The sequence below is a fragment of the Anser brachyrhynchus genome (genome assembly GCF_964034855.1).
Source record: "Anser brachyrhynchus genome assembly, chromosome: 4".
NCBI classification, from domain to species: Eukaryota; Metazoa; Chordata; class Aves; order Anseriformes; family Anatidae; genus Anser; species Anser brachyrhynchus.
Genome location: NC_137698.1, coordinates 57,242,391 through 57,269,367, shown reverse-complemented (window position 1 = coordinate 57,269,367; position 26,977 = coordinate 57,242,391). Strand labels below are relative to the sequence as shown.

The 26,977-nt window shown below is 35.5% G+C and overlaps 1 protein-coding gene across 7 annotated transcripts in view; it reads left to right on the top strand.

Moving 5' to 3' along the window:
- The window catches only part of LOC308193832 (uncharacterized protein), an 83,252-nt gene that overhangs the window by 20,096 nt on the left and 36,179 nt on the right, over positions 1-26,977 (top strand). For 5 of the 7 annotated variants that reach the window (XR_013949969.1, XR_013949970.1, XR_013949971.1 and 2 more), the window contains exon 2: positions 20,447-20,627. Coding sequence is in view for 2 of the 7 variants with exons in the window: in XM_080588911.1 (XP_080445037.1) it covers positions 20,447-20,627; positions 22,071-22,382 (493 nt within the window). In the remaining 5 variants the exon portion in view is untranslated. Of the gene's footprint in view, positions 1-20,446; positions 20,628-22,070; positions 23,259-26,977 lie in introns of those variants that run through there. The other 2 variants (XM_080588911.1, XM_080588910.1) reach the window with 1 other exon arrangement.

Here is a 26,977-nt window from a genome sequence, read left to right as displayed (position 1 = left end):
TAAAAGTACAAAATAATAATAATAAAAAAATGAAGATTATATCTTTAATTTGAGAAAGAGAAACTTTTTTTTTTTTCAATTTTTGAATCTTAATTTGCCCTGTTTTGCCCTGCCCCAAAAGGATATTACCCATTTCTATCAACCTCACACATTTCCTTAAGTAATTTAAGCTTTCCTTTCTACAGCATTACTAATAAATGAGTAAGTTACAGATTTTCTTTGGACTAAAATTTCAATATCATGACTACTTCTTTCATCTTTGGTATCTGTGATTAATGTTTGGATAGGATACTCACTACTGAGATTAAACTAGTAAAACCCGAAGCTGATTTGTTGGTTATTTTGTAGGAAAAGCTGTTAATAGTTGTTTTCCAGAACTATTAGATGATGCTTTTCCAGTTTACATCTATGAAATTAAGTTCCTTCCTGTCATGAATTTGCTATTTTTTTCTTCATTCTTGCATTGAGATCACCGTTTGTAGCCAAAACTAGAAGTCTAGAACAGAGAACCTGTCTTAGAAATAATACATTTTCAAAACCACACAGATATTTCACACAGTTTCTGGTCTGTTCTTGTAACTTTTCTTTTTCCTCATTAATGATGAAACACTTCTTTCACGTATGGTATGATTTCACTACTTTCATTCCTATTTCTCTTTTTCCTAATCACTTGAGCTTTCAATAGCTCTGGTTCAAGTGTAACATCTGTTATTATTTTCTGTAAGGTCTGATTTCGTGTCTTGAATCAGAATTGTTAATTCTCTATTTTATTTCCTAGGCTTCTGAAACTAATACATAAACATTGTATTTGTTTCTGTCTCACCTTACCAATTTACACGATGAAATATCTGCTTGATTTATGTTGATCATCTCAGCTCTTTTCTTTCCCTTAAAATTCTACTCTTTCCTTCTCCGTGGCTTTGTTCTCACTTACCGTCTGCGTATTTATATCAGATCTAAAAACTCTGTGAGATACTTGTGCCATTCCTCACTTTAAAGCTTAAACATATTCATGTTTTAAAATAGTTTAAAGCTTAAACTTCAGAGCTTGATATATTAACATATTTTCTTACTACTTTTTTTATTATGTTAAAATATATATATTTTTTCAAATACTAGGTTGATGCCTGAGGCTACTCACTTGAAGCTCAGTACTTGATAAAATTAATTCTGTAAGGAGAATCACCTGGGGGGGGAAAAAAAATAAATAAAAGTACCATTTTTTTGTCAACCATTTATTATCTTATGGATATTGTCCTACTCTCTTATCTTCCTGTATCTGAGAGGAAAAATCCCACTAAGATAATTTTCAGTTATTTGAGTATTTTCCTAGGTTGTTTTAAATTTATGCTTAATCGACATCAAAAAGAATCTGAAGTATACTATGAATACAAAGTTACGTTCTTTCTGCCACCAGTTTTCAGCCACAAGAGAATACCATACTGAGTCCCATCAGACAAGTAACAGTCATTTCACCTGGTGTAAAATGTTGAAAACTTGTTATCAAAACAAAGTCATAACTTTGAACAATTAACTTCTGCACAATTAATAATTTAATGGATCTCTATTTCAGTCATTTCCCATATGGCCTATTTAATTAACCCTTAACAAAAGAGACCAACACTTCACAGGATCCCAGTAAACAATGAAGGAAGAAGTATCATCTTTTCAAAGATGTTAGAAATGACCTACATATCTTAGCTAATGAACTTTATTTTCAATTCAGAACTTACATTCAGAGTAAAGAAACCGGATTTGGACGGTAGGCTAAGAATGGCATTCTGGTCAAACTGAGAGAACTTTGCTTTAATGTGCTAATATCTGAAGTTTATTCGTACTTGCATGAAAGCATAGATACCGCTATGTATTTGCTTTTCTTTTCTGAGTGCAGGTAAGTAAAGAGCTTTTAGTTGCCAAATAAAAATTGCGCCTTCTACATTAGTAACATCAGTAATAAACTGCATTTCAGGGCTTCAAGCTCATCTAGAATAGACAGAAATATAAGGAGATGGGGAAACATATAAGTGAAGTATTTCAGAGATCCATGAAACTGTGCTAAAACAAAAACTGTGGAATGAGTAGCATGTAGAAAAAATAATGTTTCTTCAGCATTACCATTTATTCTTCTTTATAACTATTCTTGTATTTCTAGACATAGATCCTAGACATTTTAAAACAATTGTCATCATATATTAGATTTTCCAGTCCTATATTTTTTAATCTTCCCTCTTTGGTCTACCCCTCTAATTTACCTGTGAGGTGGGACTGCAGTTCTTGAAAATCAATACCTCTTGATTCACTTATTCTCTTTGATTGTCTTTCACTTTTTTAATACAAAAATATAAAGAAAAACGATTACTATCCTTGGGAACATGTTGAATTTATACCTAAGCAGTATTTCCAGAAGATAACACTGTCTTTAATAGGGTCAGAACTTCATGTTCTGAACACCCACTGGAAAACAAGTAATCAATAGAGAAAAAAAAGAGGGGAAAATATTGCAAATAGGACAATTAATACTCAAATCTGAACAGAACGGGCAGTAAAATCATTACGTTATGCAGCTGTGCTTTTGGACAGTTATGGTACTGTCATGATTTTTGCTGGGATAGAGTTAATTTTCTTTGTAGAGGCTCACACAATGCTGTGTTTTGGATTTTTGACAAAAATAGTGGTGATAGAACACCAATGTTTTTAGTTATTGCAGAGCAATGCTTACACAGATTAAAGGACTTTTCTGTTTCTTATGCTGCCCTGCCAGCGAGAAGGCTGGGGGTGCACAAGGAGCTGGGAAGGGACACACCCAGGACAGCTGACCTAAGTTGAGCAAAGGGATATTCCATACTGTATGGCATCATGCTCACAAATGACAGCTGGGACAAAGGAAGAGGAAGGGGTTGGGGGGTGTTTGGAGTGATGGTGTTTGTCTTCTCAAGAAGCTGTCATGTGTGATGAGCCCTCCTTTGCTGTCAGTGGCTGAACACCTGTCTGACAATGGGAAGTAGTGAATGAATTCCTTTTTTTGCTTTGCATGTGCACATGTGTATTGCTTTACCTTGTGAAGTATCTTTATCTTAACCCATGAATTCTCACACTTACACCTTTACGATTCTCTCCCCCATCCCACCTGGGGAGAGTGAGTGAGTGACTGTGTGGTGCTTAGCTCCTTGCCAGGGCTAAACCACAACAGGTATGAAATGCAAGATACCTTTCTCTAGCCCTTTGGATTTTTTGCTGTTTTTTACGTTTGATCAAGTTGTGCCTACAACTTTATATGACTGAAGGAAAGATAGATGAATGATAGCATGATGAGATGGAGATAATCTGACATTTGATGAAGAGAACTTTGCCTAATACACACTGTCATATGAGATGAAGATGTCTTGAGCTCTATGTTTTTTGTCTTGCATAAGAATTGAGTGAGTTTGAATTGCAGTAGTTTACAGATACTGCAAAGATCTACTACATAGATTATTTTATTCAAAAGAATAGCAAAAATGCTTATCCCTAATTCATTTGGTTTTAGTTCATCTAGAGTGTTTTTCATGCTTATTCCATGTTATTTGAATAATTATAAAAGAGGTTATTTGGAATTTTTTTTTTTTATATAGTTGCTTTCTTTTGTCTAGAGCTAGTAATGCAGTAGTTTACCTACCTGTGAAGTATGATTATGAAGTGGAAAGCTGATTATTCAGTTTAAAAATATGAAAGTTGTTTTTACTAATCTAAGTCATTTTGTAATGCCTATCCCTGATTTTAATCCAAGCATCATGGTGCCATGAAACAGATTAGAAATCTTTCAAGACAGGAAATAGGAAGAGTTGAAATAAATTCACTTTATGAAGCCCCAAAGTGTGTGTGTGTGGGGGGGGGGGGGGAGGAACAATTACTCTAAAGTAACAGTATGGAGCAATTATCCCATATTCTGCTAAAAACGGAAAACAAACGAACGAACAAACAAGCTGTTCCTATTTACAAGTAAAACTGTTACCAAATCAAGAAGAAAGGGGGAAAATCCTTTGTTCTTCTAAAGATTAAAGGTCAGAACTGTAAATTGTTCTTGACTTTTGTGTCATTTTATGTGGCACTAGAGTTTTATAACTTTAGATAGATGTAGATTGGCTTCAATAGTCTGTATAAATAAATAAATACGGTGCAAGGTTGGTTAGGGTCCAACAGCAGCAATATCAATGTTTAGACTAATTGGAAATGTTATTTACTTGCAAATCATTTTTGGTAAAAAGAAATATGGCAAGAAATGCATACATCCTTTGTTATTAACATGTAAATATGCCTCTCCCTAAAACACATCACAGCATGACAACTTAGAAGACAGAATCTCTGTATCTAGAGAGAGATTTCTAGAATTAAGTTATGTGAAGACCCTCATTCCTTCTATCAGTTTACATCTACCCATAGAGGTAAATTATACCAACCACTTTACATTTTAAACTGTTTGTTTTCTGTATTCTTTAATCTAGATATTAACCCATAACTGCTCAACTGGAGTACAGTTTTGCTAGTGTAATAGTAACCACAAAAACTCAACAGTTACTAAAAGGAGCAATTTATTTTTGAGTTTCTTAAAATATCATGAAACCATTATGTGGGTAGGCAACTACCTAAACAAGGTGTTGCATATATTGTCCAAGTTTTTATGATCACAAGCATTCACAAGCAAATAAAGTAGACCAAATAGTACTTAGCTCTTTGGGAATGTTGATTCCACATATCCTATTCCATGATGATTTTTTTTCCACAAAATTTGAGTCTCTATCACAATTTCACTACTATAATTATACAGTTATCTATTATTAGCTATAGGTCTATCTATCTAATTTATTTTTTTTACAAATCTTGCTATTTTTGACCATTTCTGTTGTTCAGGCTTGGAAACATTTGCTTGGGATTTTCTTATCCCTACTTCCCCCCCCGCCCCCTTTCTTTTTTCTATTACAAAATAAATAAATAAAGTAAATACCTTCCAAACATAACAAGGCCTCATTAATATCAATAGTTTCTGTTGCATCAGAAAACTCTAAATTGCAAAGGAAACTGACTTTCTGAAGATAGACACCAGGTAGAAATAATGCAATTCTTGAAGCTATATTTAATCTAGTAAGGATATTCTCTGTATTTTTAGGAGGTTAATAAATATTTTTCATATATTTTAAATTAATATTTCCTGTGTTATTTTATCAGCTGCATGTATATGTTGAGTTTTATTATACAACTATTTTAGAGGAAGAATAAGTAATATGCAGGTTAAATACTTGTTATAACTGATCATATTGAGGTGCAATGCAGAGATAAAACATAAAACAATTTCTGTGTAGTTTTATCTAAACAACAACAACAAAAAAAATTAGCTGTCTTTCAGTTTCTAATGGATATTGAGTGTTGAGCAACAATAGTTGATCTTCAGATTATATACTTACAGATTGTTAATGTCTGAAAATTAACAGCAACAGTAATATTGTTTAGTCCTCACAAGTTTTAATTCAAAATATATACTATCTTCAGTGAGACACTACTAGCAAAATCTCCAAAATGGGTAGCCTCTTACAAACAGCTTTTACTTCTAACTCTGTTTTCTGATACAGAACCGAACATTGAGTAAACTAAAATCATGAACACAGTGATTAGTCTAGAAGGATTATGTATCTCTCAAGAGCACAGGTAGTAATGCATGAAAGGCAAAAATGAGGCTTTAGGTTTTAAAATAAAGGTGTTTCTTTTACTCATCATTTTAGTGCTTATTTTGAGACTTGTTAGAGAGACAAGTTTCTCAGTATTTACTGATATTACAATACTGTTAATGAGCTTTCTGCACCATGGGGGAGGAGCGAGGTTTGAGAGAGAGAGAGAGAGAGAGAGTGCGCGCATGCAAGGTTCCTTCAGGATATCAGTAAGAAAGGCCTGACAACATAAAATAGGTGTTTTAATAAGGTAGAATAAAAAGAGGATTACAGACAGAAAGTAAATCATACTTCTCTTCAGATTCTGTGGGCTTCAGATTCATGCAGCTTCATATGGGCCCCATATGGATTTTTCTCATGGTACGCTGTGGAGACCCTGTCTTTGGAGACAGACTCCTCTTCCATCCTGAACCGTGGTACCGTTTGTTTTGCATAACAAACAAAATTATGTGTGTCCTGACAATCTGGAATGTTATCTCTGTCACAATATCCACAGCATAAAACATAGCCTGGGGGCACTCCAGCAGATCCCTTTACAGTGACTGGTCATGCTAAGGTAAGTGCTTCTACTAAACCTCTCCATAAGTACAAGGCCATTAGAGCAAACATAGCTTGACAAGATCACTAACTTCTCAAATATGATGTATCCCACAAGACTCCAATACCTCCAGCCACTTAAAAAGTATGAGACTTTATCCTTCAGATTGCTGCAACCCAAGATGCTAGTCATTTTGGGAACCTTTTGCTTAGGGTCCCTTTCTTGTATTTTCTTACATAATGAGTAGTACTGTTTAACACGACATGTTGTTCATCAGATAAATGTTTCCCTTGGATTCTTCATTAATGCTTAATTTGCTCTTCTCTGTTTGTGTTGTATTGTTTTACAAATTTGAGGCACAAGTATCATGTTTTAAATACAATTACTGTTACGCATATTCTCAAAATCCTAAGCATGATTTTCACAGTGACTTGGGCATAGCATATTAATATTTTATGTGACATTCAGGGTAAGGGGGCAAAAAAGGACAGTTTGCCTGGTTGGGTTTTTAGCCAACAGGATCCCAAATTAGTCCAGTCAGAAAATCTGCTTGTAACACAAATACTGAGACATTGCTTCTAGAACAGTCACAGTTGGCCCAACTGGCAAGTGAGTATAGAAAGTTTTAATTTTATTTAACTGTGTAAATCCATCCTTTTTTTTTTTTTTAATTTAGGAAAGCAGTACACAAACATTTTCCTGTCCATCAGGTTTAAATCTTCCCACTTATCATATCTTTTAATTAGTAGTTATAAATTAATTATACAATTCCCTGTAAACATGTAGTAGCATGTAGTAACGCTTCATCCCATAAATTTAATATCTTGAAGAACAGAGGAAAGGGCTACATGTTTCTCTTTATTTTCATTTTATTCTTTCACATAGGACCTAGTGTTCCAATTACTTGAACTGAGAGTCTCAGTTACTGAGTCTCAATTACTTGAACTGAGGAGGAGTGAAAGAGACTGTAATGATTAGCGGAATTTTTTTTTCTTCGGGATAAAAGCAAATTCAAAAAGATATGAATGAAAAGACAGATACAGAAGCGGAGTATTTATTTACCTTTCCTGGAGGGTGATGGTTTAGAACTGTGAACAACTGATTTCGGTCTTTAGTGTCCCTGAAGCCCCTAGGATCTAGCCAAGGTTAGCTGAATCCTTCATCTTTGTAACTTCAAAGTAAATAAACTGAATTTTAGAGCTTGAGGTACACATTTTTTTTTTTTTTCCCAAAAAGATCTGTAAAATTTAGGCTATATTTGTGTTCTGTGTTGTATTTTGTCTTTCAACAGCATTGATATCATATAAATAAAAGGAAGAAAAATATTTAAAAATATATATTATAGGATATACATAGCTGATATTGATCTGGGATAACTGGGTAGTTTAGATGTCTCATGGAAAAATGAGTGTACTAGGAGACAATTATTTTGGCTTTGGAAAGAATGACCAAATATTCAGTGAAGGATATGCCTGTTATCAAAAGCAAGTGAAGCTTATTAATTTATAAATTGTCAGGGAATTCTAAACACATATTTGGAGAAAAAAAATAATTAAAACATTCTCACTGTTGAACTCAAATAAGGGAGGCTTCTGACTGCAAGTGTCAACTGTTAGGAATTAGAAGTCGTATTTTAAAAATCCTTTTGCAAAGAATGTATAACTATTCTTAAAAGTTTGTTTTGAACTCACATGATAGTGCAGCTCTTTATGGGAATAAAGATATAAAATTAAAACCTCATTCAGTGTTTTAGTCATTGCCTTTGAGTCAATTTGAGCCAATTAACCCAAAATATTTTGGGGTTAATCCCAAATGGATTTATTCTAAATAAGCCAAAATAAGGACACTGTAACTTTGTGAAGACTTACTGTTGATGTTGATTGACATTGACACCTTATCAATGTTTCTAAATTTTATTGTTTGACATATTTTACAGATTGCTATTTTCTTTATTGATTTTAATCAACAATTTACAAGTGAGTTCCCCACTCATCCTGAGCATACATCTATAAATAAATAATATAGAAAAACTATAACCCAGACCTGCAAGCCACTTCCATTCACTAGGAGTCACAGCTAGCCATTAGTGTTTACATTATTATTATTACTATTATTATTTTATTTGTCTTTGGATCAATATCTTAATATGCTTACAAATATCTAAAATCAAATTTAAACACATTTAGTAGATATTTGTTGGTTCGATGGTAACTCCAGGTTTTAAACCATTGAACTAACTAGTCTGTTGTTGTTGTTGCTGCTTTGGTTTGGTTTATTTTTTATTTTTATTTTTTCTACAGAACTAGGGTCTAGACACTATTTTCCAGACTTGAACGTCTTGTGTTTTTGTTTTTGTTTTTTTTCCTGTCTCCACTCACAAAAGTACTAAGCACTTTTCTAACAATTAATATTGAAAAGTGAAGCCTGTAGAAAGGTCTATAACATAAAATTGTACTGTATTTTCATTTCTCTGATGCCAAGGAATGAAGAATAATTGAGTTTTTAATAGGAGATGAATTTCTAAATATAGGTTTAAAAAACAAAAAGCAAATTAAAAATAAAAATCAAGGAACCTGAAGAGCTTTCCAAAGATACCCACTTTAAAGTTTCAGACTGGAACTTTGGTTTGCAAAGAAAACAGAGCAAAGTAATAAATAAAACTTTTTTTTAAAAAAAATAATAATAAAAAAGAATATTTTCTGACATATATATACATATTATCATATATATATAATAGATATGTATATATATCAAATATATATATATTATATACACATTATCAAATTGAATTCTTTATGTGATACAAACTGATGTCCTAAACACAATAGGATAGATTATTTTCTGTTGTTCTGTTATACTAACAAAGATTTTCTCCCTCAATTCTTCAAGAAGCTTTGATTTTAAAGATACAAAAACATACAAAAACCTGCCAGCTGTACCTGCAACAGCCTTCAAACTCAAAGAAAAAAAAAATTAGAAGACAATAGGGCTGCTCATATGAGTGAGTCTTTTGCTGTTTTGGTCAGGTTTGTGAGACTGAGTCCTAAAAAACAACATCCATGGGGTGTTTTGGAATGTTTGATTCATTTACTAACTGGCTTTAAGTCATCTGAAGAACATGCCATATATTCAGCTGGGACGCTGACATCATTCGCAAGTGCTCTCAAGATGGCCAAGGTTTGAAGACACTAACTCTTTCTTTAGGAAAAGGGAAAAGGTTTGACAGCTACATAACTGCATTAGGGACATTCTTTCTAATGATTTATGTGTTTTCCCTTATTTCACAGACATGTCAGGGTGCAGAGGCTCTGCATAGTCTTCATGTTGGTGTTGTGTGGCAGAGTGAGAATTCTCCTCTTGTAAGCAAAATTATTTATCCCATATTGCAAGCATTTATTGAAAACAAAACTATAATAAAACAAAGTATCATGATTCAATGACAACATTACACTGGGCCACAGGAAACCTAGCTTCTTTTATTGACCTTGATATGTGCTTCAGTGACAGTGGAAAAGAGATTTTTATTTTTATGTTGTATGGATGAGCAGCTCCAGAACCCAGCAAATTACCTGCATCATCCATGGTATAAAACTTATGTAAAAAAGAAAATGAAAAAGCAATGAGGGATTTTAAATATTGTATCTTTAAATATTTATTTTACTCAAACTGTATGATAAGGAAAGACACTAACATATGAAGAATGAAGAAAGAATTAAAACAAAGTGCTTGCTGGGTACATAATAGGCAGGATGACATTTCTAAATGCAGTGATCAATATACTGTTTCTCTAGTTTCTCTTTGAAAATGAAGCATTTTTCCATTTTTCTGAATTGAAATCAGCAGCTTACATACTTCCCCTTCTCACTCTCAAGGAAACAATTTTTTATTACTTTTAAAAGATAGTTAATGCTTATTGTAAACAGTTTTTCCTCTACAAAGACCTTTAAATATAAATATTCTCTCAAAGTCTTTTACTATTCCAAACTTCGAAGATAAATCTGATCATGAAATTCTTCCAAGATGTCTGTAAATAATGTATGATTACAAAATATTTGAGTTGAAGTAACAGGGTGAAAAGGGATCACATGCAGAAATTTACCTTTTGAAGAGACCACGTTATAAAGTCACAGTCAAGGCACTGCAGGTCTCTCTCTCTCTCTCTCAATATATATATATATATATATATATATATATATCCCTGATATTCAAATTTTGTAATCAAGTATTCTAACAGAACACAACAGTTTCATAAACTGTGAAATCTGTATAATCGTGAAAGATTACAAATGTTACTTCCTTAAACTACAGAGTACTGTCACCAAATTGGTGACAGGTTTTACTTTAGTGGTAAAAATCAATAGATTATGTGGTCACCTGACAGTGCAAGCTCTCAGGACTGGTCAGAGCTTGCTTTGGGCTGAATGCGTTAAATAACTATTGGTAGTCAAGTGACTACCACCTCACCTGTTTTAGATGAAGTTCTGTGAATGCCACCTGTGGTAAACTGAGGTAATAACAAACAGTAGCAGTTTATGTCATCTGAGGCTGGGGCTGGTTCTTCTGTATCTTTCTAACTTAAGCTGGAAGCAGTAAGGAGGTAGAATGCAAAAACATTGAACTGTTTTGATGTGTACCCAAAACTGTGGAGGAAGGACCTCTCTGCCACCAGCACTGTGAACATTGTCCTTTGAGACTCAGGACACTGGCTAACTGAAAACTTCTCCCCACTGTATTCTTCATGAGGAATGCTCAAGTTTCAACCAAAGGGAGCATTGAAATGATGAGTACAGCAGGGATAGTAAGAAGCTTTTGTATGTGCAACCATTTTATCTGCAATATTGATGTATTTCTTTATTAATGACATTCATTTTTTGTACTACTAATTTACATTATTAGAATGCTAAAAATTATTTGAAATAAAAATAAATTATTCACTCAAATTCCTCTTTCTCCTCAAAACATGACAGAATTGATCTCAATTTATAAAATCACCTCTTAGTTAAACTTCCCCTCCATCTTTACTTCTCTGATTTCATGGAACAATGTGTTTTATACCATATTAGTTTGATACTTGAATTTTCTTTGAGAAAGGAATTCTTTTTTTTTTTTTTTTCTGGTTAGAGTAATGATTTTAATCTATCCTGTATCTGATTTTACTGAGCTTGTCTGTTTCATTCAAGTAACTGCTTCTCAATAAATGCATTAGTGCATTAAAACTTAGTGCACGTGAACATGAATGGCTTTTGAATGTTATAAATACAAAATATGGTTAGTTATGTTTAAAGTACAGGATGGTAAACACCATTTTGTAGAATTTTTCATAACCAAGAAATTTGATAGCATTAACGCTAAGGTGAATAGCTATAAGTATATATGAAAAGCTCTACTCATATCTGTGGAAACCACACAGCTATATTAACTTTTACAGTAAAGAGCAGTAGTCCTAAGGGAAATTTGTATGATTAAGAGCAGCAAAGCATTGTATTAAAAAGAATGTGTTAGAAATCTGAAGTCATTTTTCATCTTCAAACTCAATCCAAAATATTTCTGTATGCAGAATTCTCCCTGAAACCAATATGCTTTCATGTGTGAAATGGTCTGCAAGATCAGATCCTTGGTATTACCTCCAAAGCCTGTTGACCACAGTGGAAAGCTGTCCACTAACTTTACTGCAGTACTGTGGAAAAGAAAATATCAAATTAGGATTTTTCATTCAGTAGGAAATAATTTCAGGCAAGCAATTAATCTATTTTAAACTCTTGAAGGAGCTCAAATATCATGAATGAATTTCTCCTCTACTGTGAGAAATTCTACTTACTTCAGTGCACTAGATTTTATCCTGGGAAAAGAAACTCTTGGGTGAAGTATGGGTTGAAATGATGATAAAGACAGCAAACAATATTTAACTGTGCAGTCTCACTAATTTTTTGTATCTGCTTTGTGCATCTCAGCCCTTGTAAGTAATTCTGCTTTTTGCAGCTCCTTGGACTTTGATTCATGTCGATTAATTTTAGTTGTACGGGTAATTTACAGGTAATCTAGAATTCTAAACTAAACTGATTTAGTTTGAAATTCCCCTGATGATTAGAAGGAAGGCTGGCCTGAAAAAATCGCTTTCCAGGAGTGACTGTGATAAAGTTAGGAAACATGATTTCATCCTCGACTTGGCATAACTGCATAGCACCTTCATGGTATTTAGGAATAGCTTTTTCCATGCGCACAGGTTTGCCCTTACCATTCCAACAAGCTGAGAAAAGAAGAGAAAAGGATTATGGGAAGGCAAAACATGATCAGACAACTTCTCTATTAATACAAACGCATTTGAGAAATTTATAAGTAAAAAAAAAAAAAAAAGTGTAAATTTAGAATCGGTATCACAGAATCATAGAATATCCTGAGTTGGAAGGGACCCACAAGGATTATTGAGTCCTGCTCCTGGCCTCACACAGGATCACCCAAAAATCAGAACCTACATCTAAGAACATTGTCCAAATGCTTCCAGAACTCTGGCATGCTTGGTGTGTGACCACTGTCCTGAGGAGCCTGTTCCCAATAGGCCAAGCACCCTTCACTCAGGGAAGAACCTTTTCATAACACCCAGTCTGAATGTCCCCTGTTGCAGCTCCGTGCTGTTCCCCTGGGTCTGTCAGTGTCACCAAAGAGCAGAGATCAGTGCCTGCCCCTCCACTCCCCTTGTGAGGAAACTGTAGGCCATGATGATGTCTCCCATCTCCTCTTCTCTAGGCTGAACAATCCAATTGACTTCAACCACTCCTCATACGTCTTGCCCTCTAGACCCTTCATCATCTTTGTAGCCCTCCTTTAGACACTCTCTAATAGTTTTATGTCCTTCTTATATTGTGGTGCCCAAAGCTGCACACAGTACTCAAGGTGAGACTGCAGCAGTGCAGAGTAAAATGTGACAATCCCTTCCCTTGACTGGCTAGCAATGCCATGCTTGATACACCCCAGAATATGGTTGGCCCTTTTGGCTGCCAGGGCACACTGTTGACTCATAATCAACTTGCATTGACTAACACACACTCAGCCCACCCAGCCACCCTGAACCCTTTCTGTGAGCTGCTCTCCAGCCTCTTGTTCCCCAGTCTGTATATACATTCAAGGAAAAAGGACATAAGAATTCTCAGTGTCATTCTTAAACTACCTTTTATTAACTCATGAAAAATGTAGGGAAACTAGTATATTATGCAGGTATAAAATATGTTGAAATCAGTAGACTTGTTATGCTATAGAGAGAAACAGAATATATTTTTTGGATATGTAATTTTGATAATTTTTACTTCTAGGGATTCAATGTTTTTCTTCCTTTCAGGGAATATCTATCTTCTGGATTTATTTCATTTTGCAAAGAGTGAATGTTTTCATAGGAATATAATTAGGATCATTGCAAAAGATCATATTTATTTTTTGTTTGCAAATATTTAAACTTTTCAGGTAAAATTATCACTATCAGTAGCATTCAAGAAACATAGCCATTCATTTGTCATATTTTCATTTTTCCATTAGTCCTCTTTTATAGAAATGTTTGTGAATCTTAATATATGAACATACACAGTTTAGAAAATAATTTTCTGGCAGATATGTAAGTACTGAGAGAGATGTGCCCAAGAAGGGAATACATGAGATATTCCATGAAATGATTCCAGTTAAAATTTTAGGTAGTAAATGTCTACAAAGCAATCATATCATTTTTCCTTCCATACTTCCAAAACTGCTGTGACTATTCAATGGGACAATGACCAAATATAAATCACCATGACCTCTACTGTATTCTAGTTACGTGAAGACAAAAACTCCAGCCTATTTTATGATCTGGTTTACACATTAGATGGAAGACTTAATCCTGTTCTTTTCCTTATCCTCAGTGTCAGAACATACTCTTAAAGACTGTCCATAATTATGTCCATAATAAAACAATAATGAAACAACCCCTCCGATCTGAAGTCATTTATACATCTTATATGTGACATTTTAAATTTATAGTTGGACTAAAATATAGGCTCTTATGTTTAAGTCATCTGTTTTACTCATATGAACTAAATTTACAGAAAGGTCTGAGACCTACCCAATATGCTCAGACTGCTCATTAGCGCAAACCTATAAGCTTTGTTCTGATCTAATGAAGAAGGTTTTACACAACAAAGGCCTCAGACTTCATCTCCATAAAAGATCAAATTATATTCCATAGGACATTTGACTATCTGAATTTTAGCTTTACTAACATTGTATTACAAGCATTCACCATTTACCTGTCTTTAATGGGATGAGGAAGAAAAGAAGCTGCAGTTATTTTTCTTTATTTTCTCCAACATCTCTCAGTTTTCTTCAACTATTTCCTTTTCAGTCATGAGTAATCTTGATTCTTGAAACTTTCATCATATGTAAATTTCTCATTTCCCTAGAATTTGCAATTTTGACTTTATATTTCATACTCCATAAAACATAATTGGACACAGCTGTACTTCATCAGAGGAAGTTCCATTGTTTTGTCTGTCATTACATTATTTTCTCTATAATTTTATATTGCTATGAAGTATGCTTTTAAAATATTCCTGAAAATTCTACTCATATAACAATCAAGAATATAATTATACATCTTATCTCACATTTCTTAGTTTCAAAAGAGCTATATTTTCCTTAAGATAGTGATACTTGTATTTTTTGTCACATTTGTATTGGGGGGGGGGGGGATTCATTACATAATTTTTCTGAGTTCTGGAAAAAAGTAATTTACAGACAGTTTCTCCTGCCCAAGCTTTATAGCATAATAATGTTTTGAGTTGCTTCAGAAAGTGCTTCCTTATGAATAGGATGCTTTTGATTACAACACTGAAAATAAAATGCCTTGGATATTCTTTATTTGGCAAAATATCTCATGAATATAGACATGTAAATATAGCCATACTACTAAATTATATTGCAAAAACAGATATCTTTCTAACTATGAATAGAAATATCTAGTTGTTGTTGTTGTTGTTGTTTGTTTGTTTGTTTGTTTTGTTTTGTTTTTATGGTAAAGATATTGCAACTGAAAATATGAGAGATTTACTGACTGAAATATATTAATTTCATATATTTTGTTTTGTTCAAGATCGTTCTTATCTGCCTGCGACTGTTTATAGAAGAAATTCCCTGTTCATTTTTATCCTGTCAACATATTTTCTTGTTTTCAGTTAGAATAATGGTCACAATTGTCATAGTCAGCAATAGTATTTAGAATTCTGTAGGGTAATCACAAATAAGTTGTGGCTTTGAAGACAGTATTAACCAAAGACATACAAATACAACATTTCCCTTTCAACTGTCAATGTCAGCTACAGTAAACTAAATAATGACAACAGCTAGAGAATACATCTGCACAGATAGGCAGTGAAGCCTCAATAAGATCTAGTAAGTCTCAGAATCCAGAGAAGGGAGCAGAGAGATCTGGTTGGGTGACGAAGAAGCATGGAAGAGACATTGAATTTATGTCCATCAATACTTCCCAACATGCTGGACTGTTTAAACAGGCTATTTATATCTGTTCACATGTAGGATACCTTTAGTATAAAGGCATATATTTTGCTGTAGATGCTGTAGGTAGACACTGTACTAATTCAGGCAATATTTAACAGTTGCAGAAGCTCTGTTTCTGATTCAGTAAAAGGAGACTATGAAGCAGTAACATAGAAAATATAAATAAACAAGGAAAGACCAGAAAACAAAACAAAACAACAACAACAACAACAACAAAAAACAATAAGCACTTTCTGAAGCAACTCAAACCAAAATTAACTGAACAAAGAAGACTGTCCAGCTCTGTCTTCCAATCCTGTGCACACCTTCAGCAGAACTCCAAAGTAACTAAGAGGAAAGTTTGAAGTAAACAGAACTGAGGAGGCTGCCTCAGTGGTTCACCTCTAGGAGAGTGGGAGAAGCTTTGTAGGTTGTGCTTAACTTGGGAGATGAGAATGATACTGTTACAACAGCTCCTTGGACTTCTTCACATTTGATCACCTCCTTCTTCTGGTCAAGGCACATCACTGTATCCCATGGTGCACTCAAGCAACAGGCTGCTGTGCCGTAATCTTCATTCCCTCAGTAGTGGTTATCCTACAGACATACATATCAGATAATTTCTCCCTTTTGTTAACTAAGAATCTTTAATAGTCTTTAATTATAATTGTGACATTTTCCTTCACTCCTGAATCACACTTACAAACTAATCTAATCCTGTCTCCTGAAGTCTAGAGTTCTCTTTGGCTCACCTTCCCAGGCTTCCTCTAAATACTGGATGCAGTTTTCTCATGGTTAGCCCTCCAATCAAGTTGCCATCAGTGAGGACTTTTGCCACCAGTTCTTGACTGTTTATGTCAAGTAAGAAGTCAAGTAAGACACTCTCTATTTACCAATCTGCCTTTTTTGTTAGGAAATTACCACAAATTTAGTTAAGAAACTTTCATGGTTGTACAATGCTGTGTTACCCTCCCACTGGGTGTGTGGATGGTTTAAATCCCTTATGAGAAACAGGGCCTGTAACATGGAGATTTTTGCTATAAAGCTTTATGCACTTTATCTGCTTGGTCGAGCAGCCTGTAACAAGACTGCCCTGACAATGTCTCCAAAGTTATGTTCCCTTTGGTATTAACCCACTGATTTTGACAGGCATATTTTGGTTTCATGCTGAAAGCCCGTGCAGCCAAGGATTTCCTTAGCATACAGGACAAGAGGAAGGATTCTCTTCTTTCTTGCCTGTGCTTCCTGATTTAATCACCTGTAACACTGCTTCTGTCATGTACATTACCTCAACAAGTTTTTCTGACAATGTCACAGCCTTGTGAGCTTTTAGTTCTTGTTTATTATCCAAGTTCTATGCATTACTGTATAGACAATGAAGACAATCCTTTAGACAATCCTTTTAACACCTGCCCCTCTAAGCATGTCAAAGTTCCCCTGTTAACCTTCACTTATATTTATCTTCTCCTCCATCGTTTCTTCACATACATCTTGACTTCCTTTCTCATCCCTTAATTAACCTAGGCTAAAGCACTTTTGTAGCTAAAAAAGTTGGTTTGCTGTCCCCTCTTTATGGCCATCAAGCTAATTTTGAAATAATTTTTTTTTAGCTGCTTGCAATTTCTTGGGATATCAACAGTATTTTCTGCCAAAACACCACCCGATAATGAAGTAGTAACTTGACAACACTAAATTTCCATACAGGGAAACCTTGGAGATGTTTGATTTTTCATCTTTGACAGAAAAATAAATTAATTTAGCAGACACCTGAAGGCATCAGCAACCTTGAAGGTTAATAGAGTCCTTTGAATACTTGAAAAGACAGTCATTTTTTGCAGCCTGATGTATGTTCTTAGTTGAGGTTTATTACTGCTGTTACATGCTCTACTTTTCACATGCTTCAACCTTCCAGATATAGCTCTTTATTCAGAATATTACAAAACTTTTATGTTTCCTGTCTCATGCCATTTTGAAGCAAGCTAATATCTACTAACCTTAAATCTAAGAATTCAAAATCTAAGTGTATATATATATATATATATATAGTACTGAACATTTATTTTGAATAAAGAACTGCCATCTAAAAGAATTGCCACTTTGGAATCTCTCTTACAACCCGTTTATTCTCTAGGTCAGTTTAGATTTCCCTCTGTCACAAAATATTTTATTTTCAAAAATATATATTAGCAGTTTTTTCATTAAAAAAAAGAAAAACAGAAAAAAAATTGGGAAATCATAAATGTCAGCAGTTTCATTTTTTTTTAATAGAGATTAAAACATTTTAAAACCCTCTTCGTAGAGTATCAGAGCCATAACTGTAACTTCTTCCTTCCTTGTTTGCAAATGAATCCATGTTATAGCTATATAACTTGTAGTTTGGAAACTTACTAGCTTGGTTTTTATTGGCAGTGAGGATGTACTTCTGAAGCACTCCTAGGATTTCCAATAATATTTCTGGAATGTGGTGCAAGAAAACAAGAAAGCAAGAAAAATGTTACTGAAGTACTACATCACCAGTTCTGGAACTGTAGAAGAGGTGCTGCAAAACACTGCTGAAAAGGGCTTACTATATTCCTAGTCAATTGTTACTGTTTTGTTCAGAAAATAGTGAACTAAAACAGGCTTCACTTCTAGTGGCTAGAAAGAGCATCTGGGTAGTACTACTACTGAAAGATATTAGGTATTTTAATTCAGGTTATGGAGCTATAGTTTCTTGGAACCAAGAAACTCTGTAGCAAAATTCAGCACAGCAGAGGGTTCACAGATGCAAAAGTATTTTCCATGAAGGAACCATATTACTACATTTTTTTCCTCTTAAAAAAAAACAAAAACAAACAAAAAAAACCACTGCTTTGGACAGATATGTGTACATTTATCACAGAAGCTGGGAAATGTTTATGATTTTGAGACTCTGCTTGTGTCTGCTAGTGGAATAACAAAATATGGTAAGTACCTAGTGGACTGCTCTGTGGACTCCATGCTTATTACACAGGAGACTGAGGTTTAAGGGACTGTAATCATTCTCACTCATGTGCTTTTCATGCAATGTTCTTAGCATTCTATGGCTTTAGAAGGATTACATTTAGTTTCATTAACTACTTTGCATGTACTCTATTTCTATCAACAAAGTAGTTATTGGAGGTTGTTTTTTAAGGGGCTGGTGGTAAGGGATAAGGATACTCCAAGGATACTCTTAGACAACCCATAAGTGACCTACTGTACTTCTACAAGATTCTAAAGACAGCTTTGTACATTGCTGTTAGAGTATGCTAGGTTTCGTCACTGAAATATATGTTAGAAAGAAAGGATGTAATGACTTGGAACAATCTAACTGTTCAGTGATTTACAGCTAAAAAGTCTTCTCAGCATAAGCTTCCCTTACATGTCCTTTAAAACAGAGAGTGAGACTTGTTTACAGTTGTTCTTGATATTTAATAGCTTAAAAATTGTGTTGTTCAGTTTCCTTGAGTATGTATGGGGTGTCTTCTGGTCTATGTTAGAAACGCATCTTAAGAGGACTTAAATAGCATTTCTCCTGCAATGAGAATGATATAATACATGCATGCTTAAAAATCAGCTATTTTGTCTTGATTTTGATCCCACACTATAATCCCAACGATTAAAAAGTACATCATCAAATGATTTAGTAACAAGAAAAGAAGTGTTCATGTTAATTCCATACTATGAAATTTATGAAGAAAAAACTTCAGAATTACCCTCTTCTAAACTAAAATGATTTCTATTCATATCTTAAATGCTCGTTTTCTTTTTTTTTTTCTTCTGAATGTTTAATTCTTTTTTCTTCTGAATGATTAGCTATAAAGTTAAACTTCTGCTCTGTCTTTCCATTTCTGTTAGGTGTAGGAATTTTCTAAGCAAAATTGTTTAAAATATATTAGTTTACTTTTCAGTATTGCGTTGTTTAATTGCATCTCTTTTGTTAGAGAATATGTTAGACAGACTACTTTGTTAATCATTGATTTTTAAATTTTTATTTTATTTTATTTTTTTCTGGGTCATTACAAATCTTTGGATCACTTTATCACAAGATACAGATATGGTTGTCCATGTCAACTCCATTGCTGACATAACTTACTTACCATGCTTTCATAGCACCTATAGCTACCTGAATATTTCCAATATTTTTCTTTCACATTTTTTTTTCTATACTACATTTCTTAGCAATATTTTGTAGGTCTAAAATCCAACTGCAGATTATACTTCTTATACCTGTACACGCTTGTATAGTAACACCTCATCTCTGCACATCTTTGTGATACCTGAAGATTTATATTGCTTGAAGTTATCTAAAACTTGATATATTTGATATACTTGATATAACTTGATATACTTTATATAACTTGATATATTAACAATTTCTGTTCCACTGCTGAAAAACAAAGTATTTCCACAGCTTCAAAAGAGTGCTTGCAAATCAAAAGTCAGATGTTATCTGAAATTTGTAATGTTTTATTGGAATGTAAACTTTTCTGACCTTGGACATGGTCTGAAGATGAAATGCAAACTACTGTATTTTAAGCTGTCACTTACTGATGTGGATTTTAATGAAGTCTTCAAATGTAGATCTTCTAACTAAAATTTCTGCCTACAAATGCTATATTAAAATTGTGTTGGGTTTACCCAGGCAGCAGCTAAACACTCACCCTGTCTTTCACTCACTCCTCTTTCTCAGGGGCAAGGGAGAAAAACAGAAGCTGAAAAGACTTGTGGATCAAGAGAAAGACAGTTTCAAAAGAAAAGAAAAAGCTGTTCACGCTAACAAAGTAAGAAGAGGAATTAATTCACTAGTTCCCATTGCCAGAAAGGCATTCAATGTCCTGGGATACAAGACCTCAGCTTACATAACTTATCTGGTAAGAGCCACGATAACCACAAATGTCCTTCCTTCCTTCCTTCCTTCCTTCCTTCCTTCCTTTCTTCCTTGAGATTTTACTGTTGAGCATGATGTCATGTAGTATGGAACAACCTTTTGGTTACTTTGGATCAGGTGTGCTGGCTGCATCAAATCCCAGCCTCTTGCCCACTTGGAGCCTACTAACTCTGGGGAAGCAAGGGAGAGAGAGAAGGCTTTGACACTGCAAGCACTGTTTGGTACCTAAACCACCAGTATGTTATCAGCATTGTATTAGCCTTAAATGTAAAATACTGTAGTTTACAAGCTGCTATGAAGAAAGTTGACTTCATAACTTCATCCCAGCCAGTGCCAGTACAAGCATTCTTTCAAAATGCTTCTCATTAGGCCTACACCTGATTGCAGCTAATAATAACATGTGATGGATTATAGGTAGAAGTGACATTTTTTATCACCAGAATACTCTGCTTTAGATGGATGCTATTGTCTCTTATAAGAATTTCATGAGTATTCATCTACTGATTTGAAGACGTAATTTCATCACTCTACAATTACATATGAAGTGGCTTGTCAGCCTACCACAAAAATGATGTCACTGAGACAGAATTTTATGTGCAGCTAAAAAAATATGGCAACAGTATTATTATCTAGACTGCTAATCTACGCTCACTGATGTCCGGAACCAGTGACCTCATGAAAAAAACTGACTTGCATGTAGGCATAATGCCATATGAACAGGTGGACATGAGTACAAATATTTAAGACACCATCTATAATCACAAAATATCTTTGTGAAGGGCACAAGTTTAGCCAGGAAGTACCAGATGGTTGTCTATCCTGAGGTTATAGGAATACAGCTATGGGAATGTACCACTCTATAGCCAGCTTTTGGATAGATAAATTTTCTAAAAAAAAAAAAAAGAAAAAGACACCATAACCAATGAAAAAAAAAAAAAGTAATTTATTTTACTTGGTTTTAGGAAATATTTTCATCTTTATTAAAAAAATTAAATTCACTTTTATCATAGAATCATAGAATATCCTGAGTTGGAAGGGACCCATAAGGATCATCAAGTCCAACTCCTGGCACCACACAGGTCTACCCAAAAGTTTAGACCATGTAACTAAGTGCACAGTCCAATCGCTTCTTAAATTCAGACAGGCTTGGTGTAGTGACTACTTCACTGGGGAGCCTGTTCCAGTGTGCGACCACCTTCTCGGTGAAGAACCTCTTCCTGATGTCCAGCCTAAACTTCCCCTGCCTCAGCTTAACACCGTTCCTGCGGGTCCTATCACTGGTGATAACGGAGAATAGGTCACCTGCCTCTCCACTCCCCCTCGCGAGGAAGTTGTAGACTGCGATGAGGTCCCCCCTCAGCCTCCTCTTCTCCAGGCTGAACAAGCCCAGTGACCTCAGCTGCTCCTCATATGTCTTCCCCTCTAGGCCCTTCACCATCTTCATCTCCCTCCTCTGGACGCTCTCCAACAGTTTAATGTCCATTTCGTACTGTGGTGCCCAGAACTGCACACAGTACTCGAGGTGAGGCCGCACCAGCGCAGAGCAGAGTGGGACAATCACTTCCCTCGACCGACTAGCAATGCCGTGCTTGATGCATCCCAGGATACGGTTGGCCCTCCTGGCTGCCAGGGCACACAGCTGGCTCATATTCAACTTGTTGTCAACCACAACCCCCAGATCCCTGCTGTCCAGCGTCTCGTCACCCAGTCTGTTCGTATAGCCAGGGTTGCCCCATAAACAATGGAAAGGGATACTTCAGGGATGCCCTTAATAAAATTTAACTAAGTATTTTTCCAGGTGAACACCCATTTTAAATGGAACCAGTGGTAATGGTGGTGGCCTTTGGTAAATGGAACATTCCAGTCTTTTATGTCCCACATGCAGACAAATCCTGCAAAACTTTTTTTTTTTTTTTTTTAAATCATATGTTTCCATGGGGGTCTATTTGTGATAGTGGGTTCTACTACATATTCGAATATAATGGGAATTATTCACAGGGAATGTTGATAGAATAAGACACATTGGAATAAAAAAATATTTTTTTTTCCTCTTCTTTTCCTTCTAATGAAATTATCATATTATTGGACAAAAAATGAAATAATATTGTCTGTATCAATAGAGTTGCGTATTTAGGCCTGTCTCTGTGTTGGGTACATACTAAACATTGTATTGTTTCCTTTAGACTTCTAAATGTTTGTGCTCCTTTGAAACTATGATTTTAACTGAAATACAAAGCAACAGTCTAGAAGGATCAGGAATCTTTCCTTTTGCTTTCACTGTGATTATTACTGGCTACTGACACTCTTGTTTTTCTTACTGTTTCCTGTTTTTCTTTCGGTTATTTTCATTTTTCTTTGTGTATCTCTGCTCTTCATATATGACAATATTTTTGCAAAAAATGCAAAACAAGCTGGGATACATAATTTTAAGCCATGCTTTTTTATAACAAAGGAAGATTTAAGTTAGCAAACTTTTATTTATGCACATCTTTTTGTGTGCAATTGATTTTCTCTGCTGTCCTTTGTTGTAAGATTTGTTTCCAACAGCAAAAGATATTACTATTACAGAGTAAGACCTGTGAGTAGATTTCTGTCTGACAAATCAACATTTACAAAAAGCAAGTAAAATCTTGACCATCCATTGCTGTAATTTGATATAATGTTATTGATTTTAGTTTTTATTTATACAAAATGGTATTATGTCTTTAGAATATTAATAATTTAGTGACATTACTTTGAACTTTTGTCAGGAAATTATGCTTTTTCAGCTTTCATCAACATAATATTTTGTGTTGAAATTTTTGTGATTCTGATCATTAGTTCATGTTTAGTCTTAATTCAATTGTTAAACAAACAAACAAAGAAACAAAACATAAAAACATTCCTCCAACACTGACTACACTAACATTTTCTGTAATTTTTCTGTGGCACTTTTAAAAGGCTCCTTTCATCTCATTGCTTAGATTTATACACATCCTTAGGCTTTACAAAGCTTAGCTGACATGTTCATGAATACAATATATCTCCGTATGCTTTATTACTTAAAAAGCATAGAAAAAGCATACAAAAAGCTGTTGATCTAAAGTACACTTTTGTATATTAGGGAGTTAATCTATACTGTCAATACACTTTATATTGTTCAGTAATCAAACCTTAACCTTGAAGAAAAAAAATGTAGAACTTAAGAACCCAACAGTTTGGCTCTCAGCAAGTACATTTTATGCTACTTTATGTCTCTGAAAACGATTTAAAATTCTTGCTGTTTTTACAAATACTGTGCCACTCTGTCAAAATGTTCTTGAAAGATTTTCCTAGTCTGTATCATTCAAGGCCTGATACAACTGATAAGATAATGTCAGGGGCAATTTTAAGTTGTTAAAGACCCTACTTTATTAGATTTTCATCTGTGCTGACTAGCAGAAGTGGAGAAAAGATGTTTATTATGTTAAACAGAAAACGCGATGCCAGTTTCTTAACTTTCCCCAATATAGCTAGAAATAGGTCAAATTATGAAAAAAAAAGAAAAAAAAGAAAAAAAAGAGTAATAAAACTGTCTATAGATCACAAATTAGACAAGCAGAAGTACAAATCTTTACTTCTCTTGAAAAAAAGATGTTTGATATCTTTTCCTTTTTTCATTTTACTATCATTTTACAAAAACTATAGTTTATGAAACAACAGACAAGATTGAGTGTGTTATCTTAATCTTTTGTTTTACACATTATTTTTACACTTATGTGAATTGAAAATGAAAATGTGAAATCAAACATATACAGTTACATATTTTTATCTATCACCACATAGATCAGCACAATTCAAATTTAAAACAAATGAAAAAAAAGAAACAAGAATTTGGAACAAGACGTATAAAATAATCCAAGTTAATAATTAGAATTGTGCATACAAAAATATTGTCATGCTGGTTTTGCTTAAGTCAACATCAGACACTCAGCTCTTATTATTAGTCCTGAAAATTATATACTGACTCAAAACTCTATGAAGTTAGCTAAATTTAAACTATCATCTTAGCAGACATTCAGTGATAGAAAAACCACCTTCCTGACTCAATAGATTTTATCCAACAGTTATTGACATTGACAGGCATTTCTTCATTGACTTAAGTAAGATTAACAAATATTTTTGTATCTAATTCCATTTTTCTACTAAATTTTATTTCTACTTTTATTTCTACTTAAATTTTATTTCACTCTGATTTTACTGAGTACAGAAGAACCCACCAGAATGCTCTTCATCTGTAAGGGCAAAGTTAGTTTACAAGCAAGTAAAAGAGAGATGGTATAATTTTGGAGCCTTTTATAACTAGCTTTCTAGTACTTTTTAAAAACATTTTTTTTTAAATATATAATTTAGGAATTATGAGTATGAACTGAAGCAGTATTAAGAAACTAATGTGGATTTCATTTTTTTTAATAACTTGTTTCCTACTTATGATGTTTACTAATCTGTGGTATTTAAATTAGTGTTATACTGCAGTAAAATGGAAAACATTTGTTTAAAATATGTTTAGGAAAAACTAGCTCATGATTTACAGCACTGACAGAATCAAATGCTGATATCTCATAAAAAACAGGGATAAAATAATGGTCACTACTCAGATTTTTCATTCTCTCTCTTCCCACATAGCAACTTAAATTTCCTATTGTCCCTGGCACTACTCTGTCCCAGGCAGCATTCTGTTTTCTTTCTGATTGAAACCAGCCCTGGTCTGAATACAGTCTGTTCAGAAATGCAGGATATAATATGTTCCATATTATTAGTAAGAAAAGTACTGTTTGAAGAGACTGGATCAGGAAGATCCCTGATAACTTGCTGAGACAATCGGCTCTGGGGCAGACGTGTTCTGCAGCGGAGCAGTGGATCTGGACAGGCAGGGCTTTTTTTCTAACATCGAGGCCGCTCGAGGGAGCCGCCAGGACCCTGCAGCCCCCGCGAGGGAGGCTGACGAGGCGTAGGCGGAGCCAGCAGCGCCCCCTCCCCGGCCCTTCAAAAGCAGCCCCTAGGGAGCACGAGCGACCAGGAGCATGGCGACTAGGACGGGCAAGCAGGGCGGGGCGCGTCAGAAGGGCGGGGCGCAGCAGTTCGCGCGGCAGTTTGCACAGGCAGGGCGAGCAGGAAGGGCGGAGAGGGTAGGGTTTTCCCCCCCGCCCATAAGAACAATGCCTTTAACGGCTGTCGACCGCTAGCTGGGCTGCAATGGTCTTCACCGGGCAGAGCGCTCTCTCTAGACAGTCTGTAACCACCCAGATTGACCGCCTGAACAATGCGGCAGTTAGGTCTCTGGGTGCAGGGAGTGTCTGAGCCTGTTGCTGCCATCTGAGGGAGGCAGAGGCACTGTGTGTGTGAGGTGCAAGCAGGTGGATGACCTGGTCTGCCTGGTGGCAGAACTCAAAGAGGAAGTGGAGAGGTTGAGGGCTATCAGGGAGTGTGAACGGGAGATAGACTGGTGGAGTGACTCCCTGCAGGGCCTGAAGGAGAGGTACCGGGGTAAGACACCCCAAATGGGGATGGACCCCCTGTCCTGTTGCTGTCGGGCAGACGGAGGCGACCTAGGAGTTGAGGAGGGATGGAGACAGGTCCCTGCTCGACCTTGCAGGCAACGCCCCCCCCTACCGGCCCCACCTTCCCAGGTGCCCTTACGTAACAGATTTGAGGCCCTGGAGCTTGAGAGGCCGGTGGGTGAGGACGAGGTAGAAAGTCTTCCCAGGAGGATGGCTAGGGCAAGGAAGCTGACTCCACGCCTCAAGACTGCCTCCACCAAGAAAGACAGAAGGGTGATCGTAGTAGGTGACTCCCTTCTCAGGGGAACAGAGGGCCCTATTTGTCGACCTGACCCTGGGTCGACCAGGGGTCGACCTGACCCCTGTGCTGGGGCCAGTCCTCTTTAATATCTTTATCGATGACCTGGATGAGGGGATCGAGTGCACCCTCAGTAAGTTTGCAGATGACACCAAGTTAGGTGCGTGTGTCGATCTGCTCGAGGGAAGGAAGGCTGTGCAGGAGGATCTGGATAGGCTGGACCGATGGGCTGAGATCAACTGTATGAAGTTCAACAAGGCCAAGTGCCGGGTCCTGCACCTGGGGCACAACAACCCCAAGCAGCGCTACAGGCTGGGAGATGAGTAGTTGGAAAGCTGTCTGGCAAAGAAAGACCTGGGAGTATTGGTTGATAGTTGGCTGAATATGAGCCAGCAGTGTGCCCAGGTGGCCAAGAAGGCCAACAGCATCCTGGCCTGTATAAGAAGCAGTGTGGCCAGCAGGTCTAGGGAGGTGATTGTCCCCCTGTACTCGGCTCTGGTGAGGCCACACCTCGAG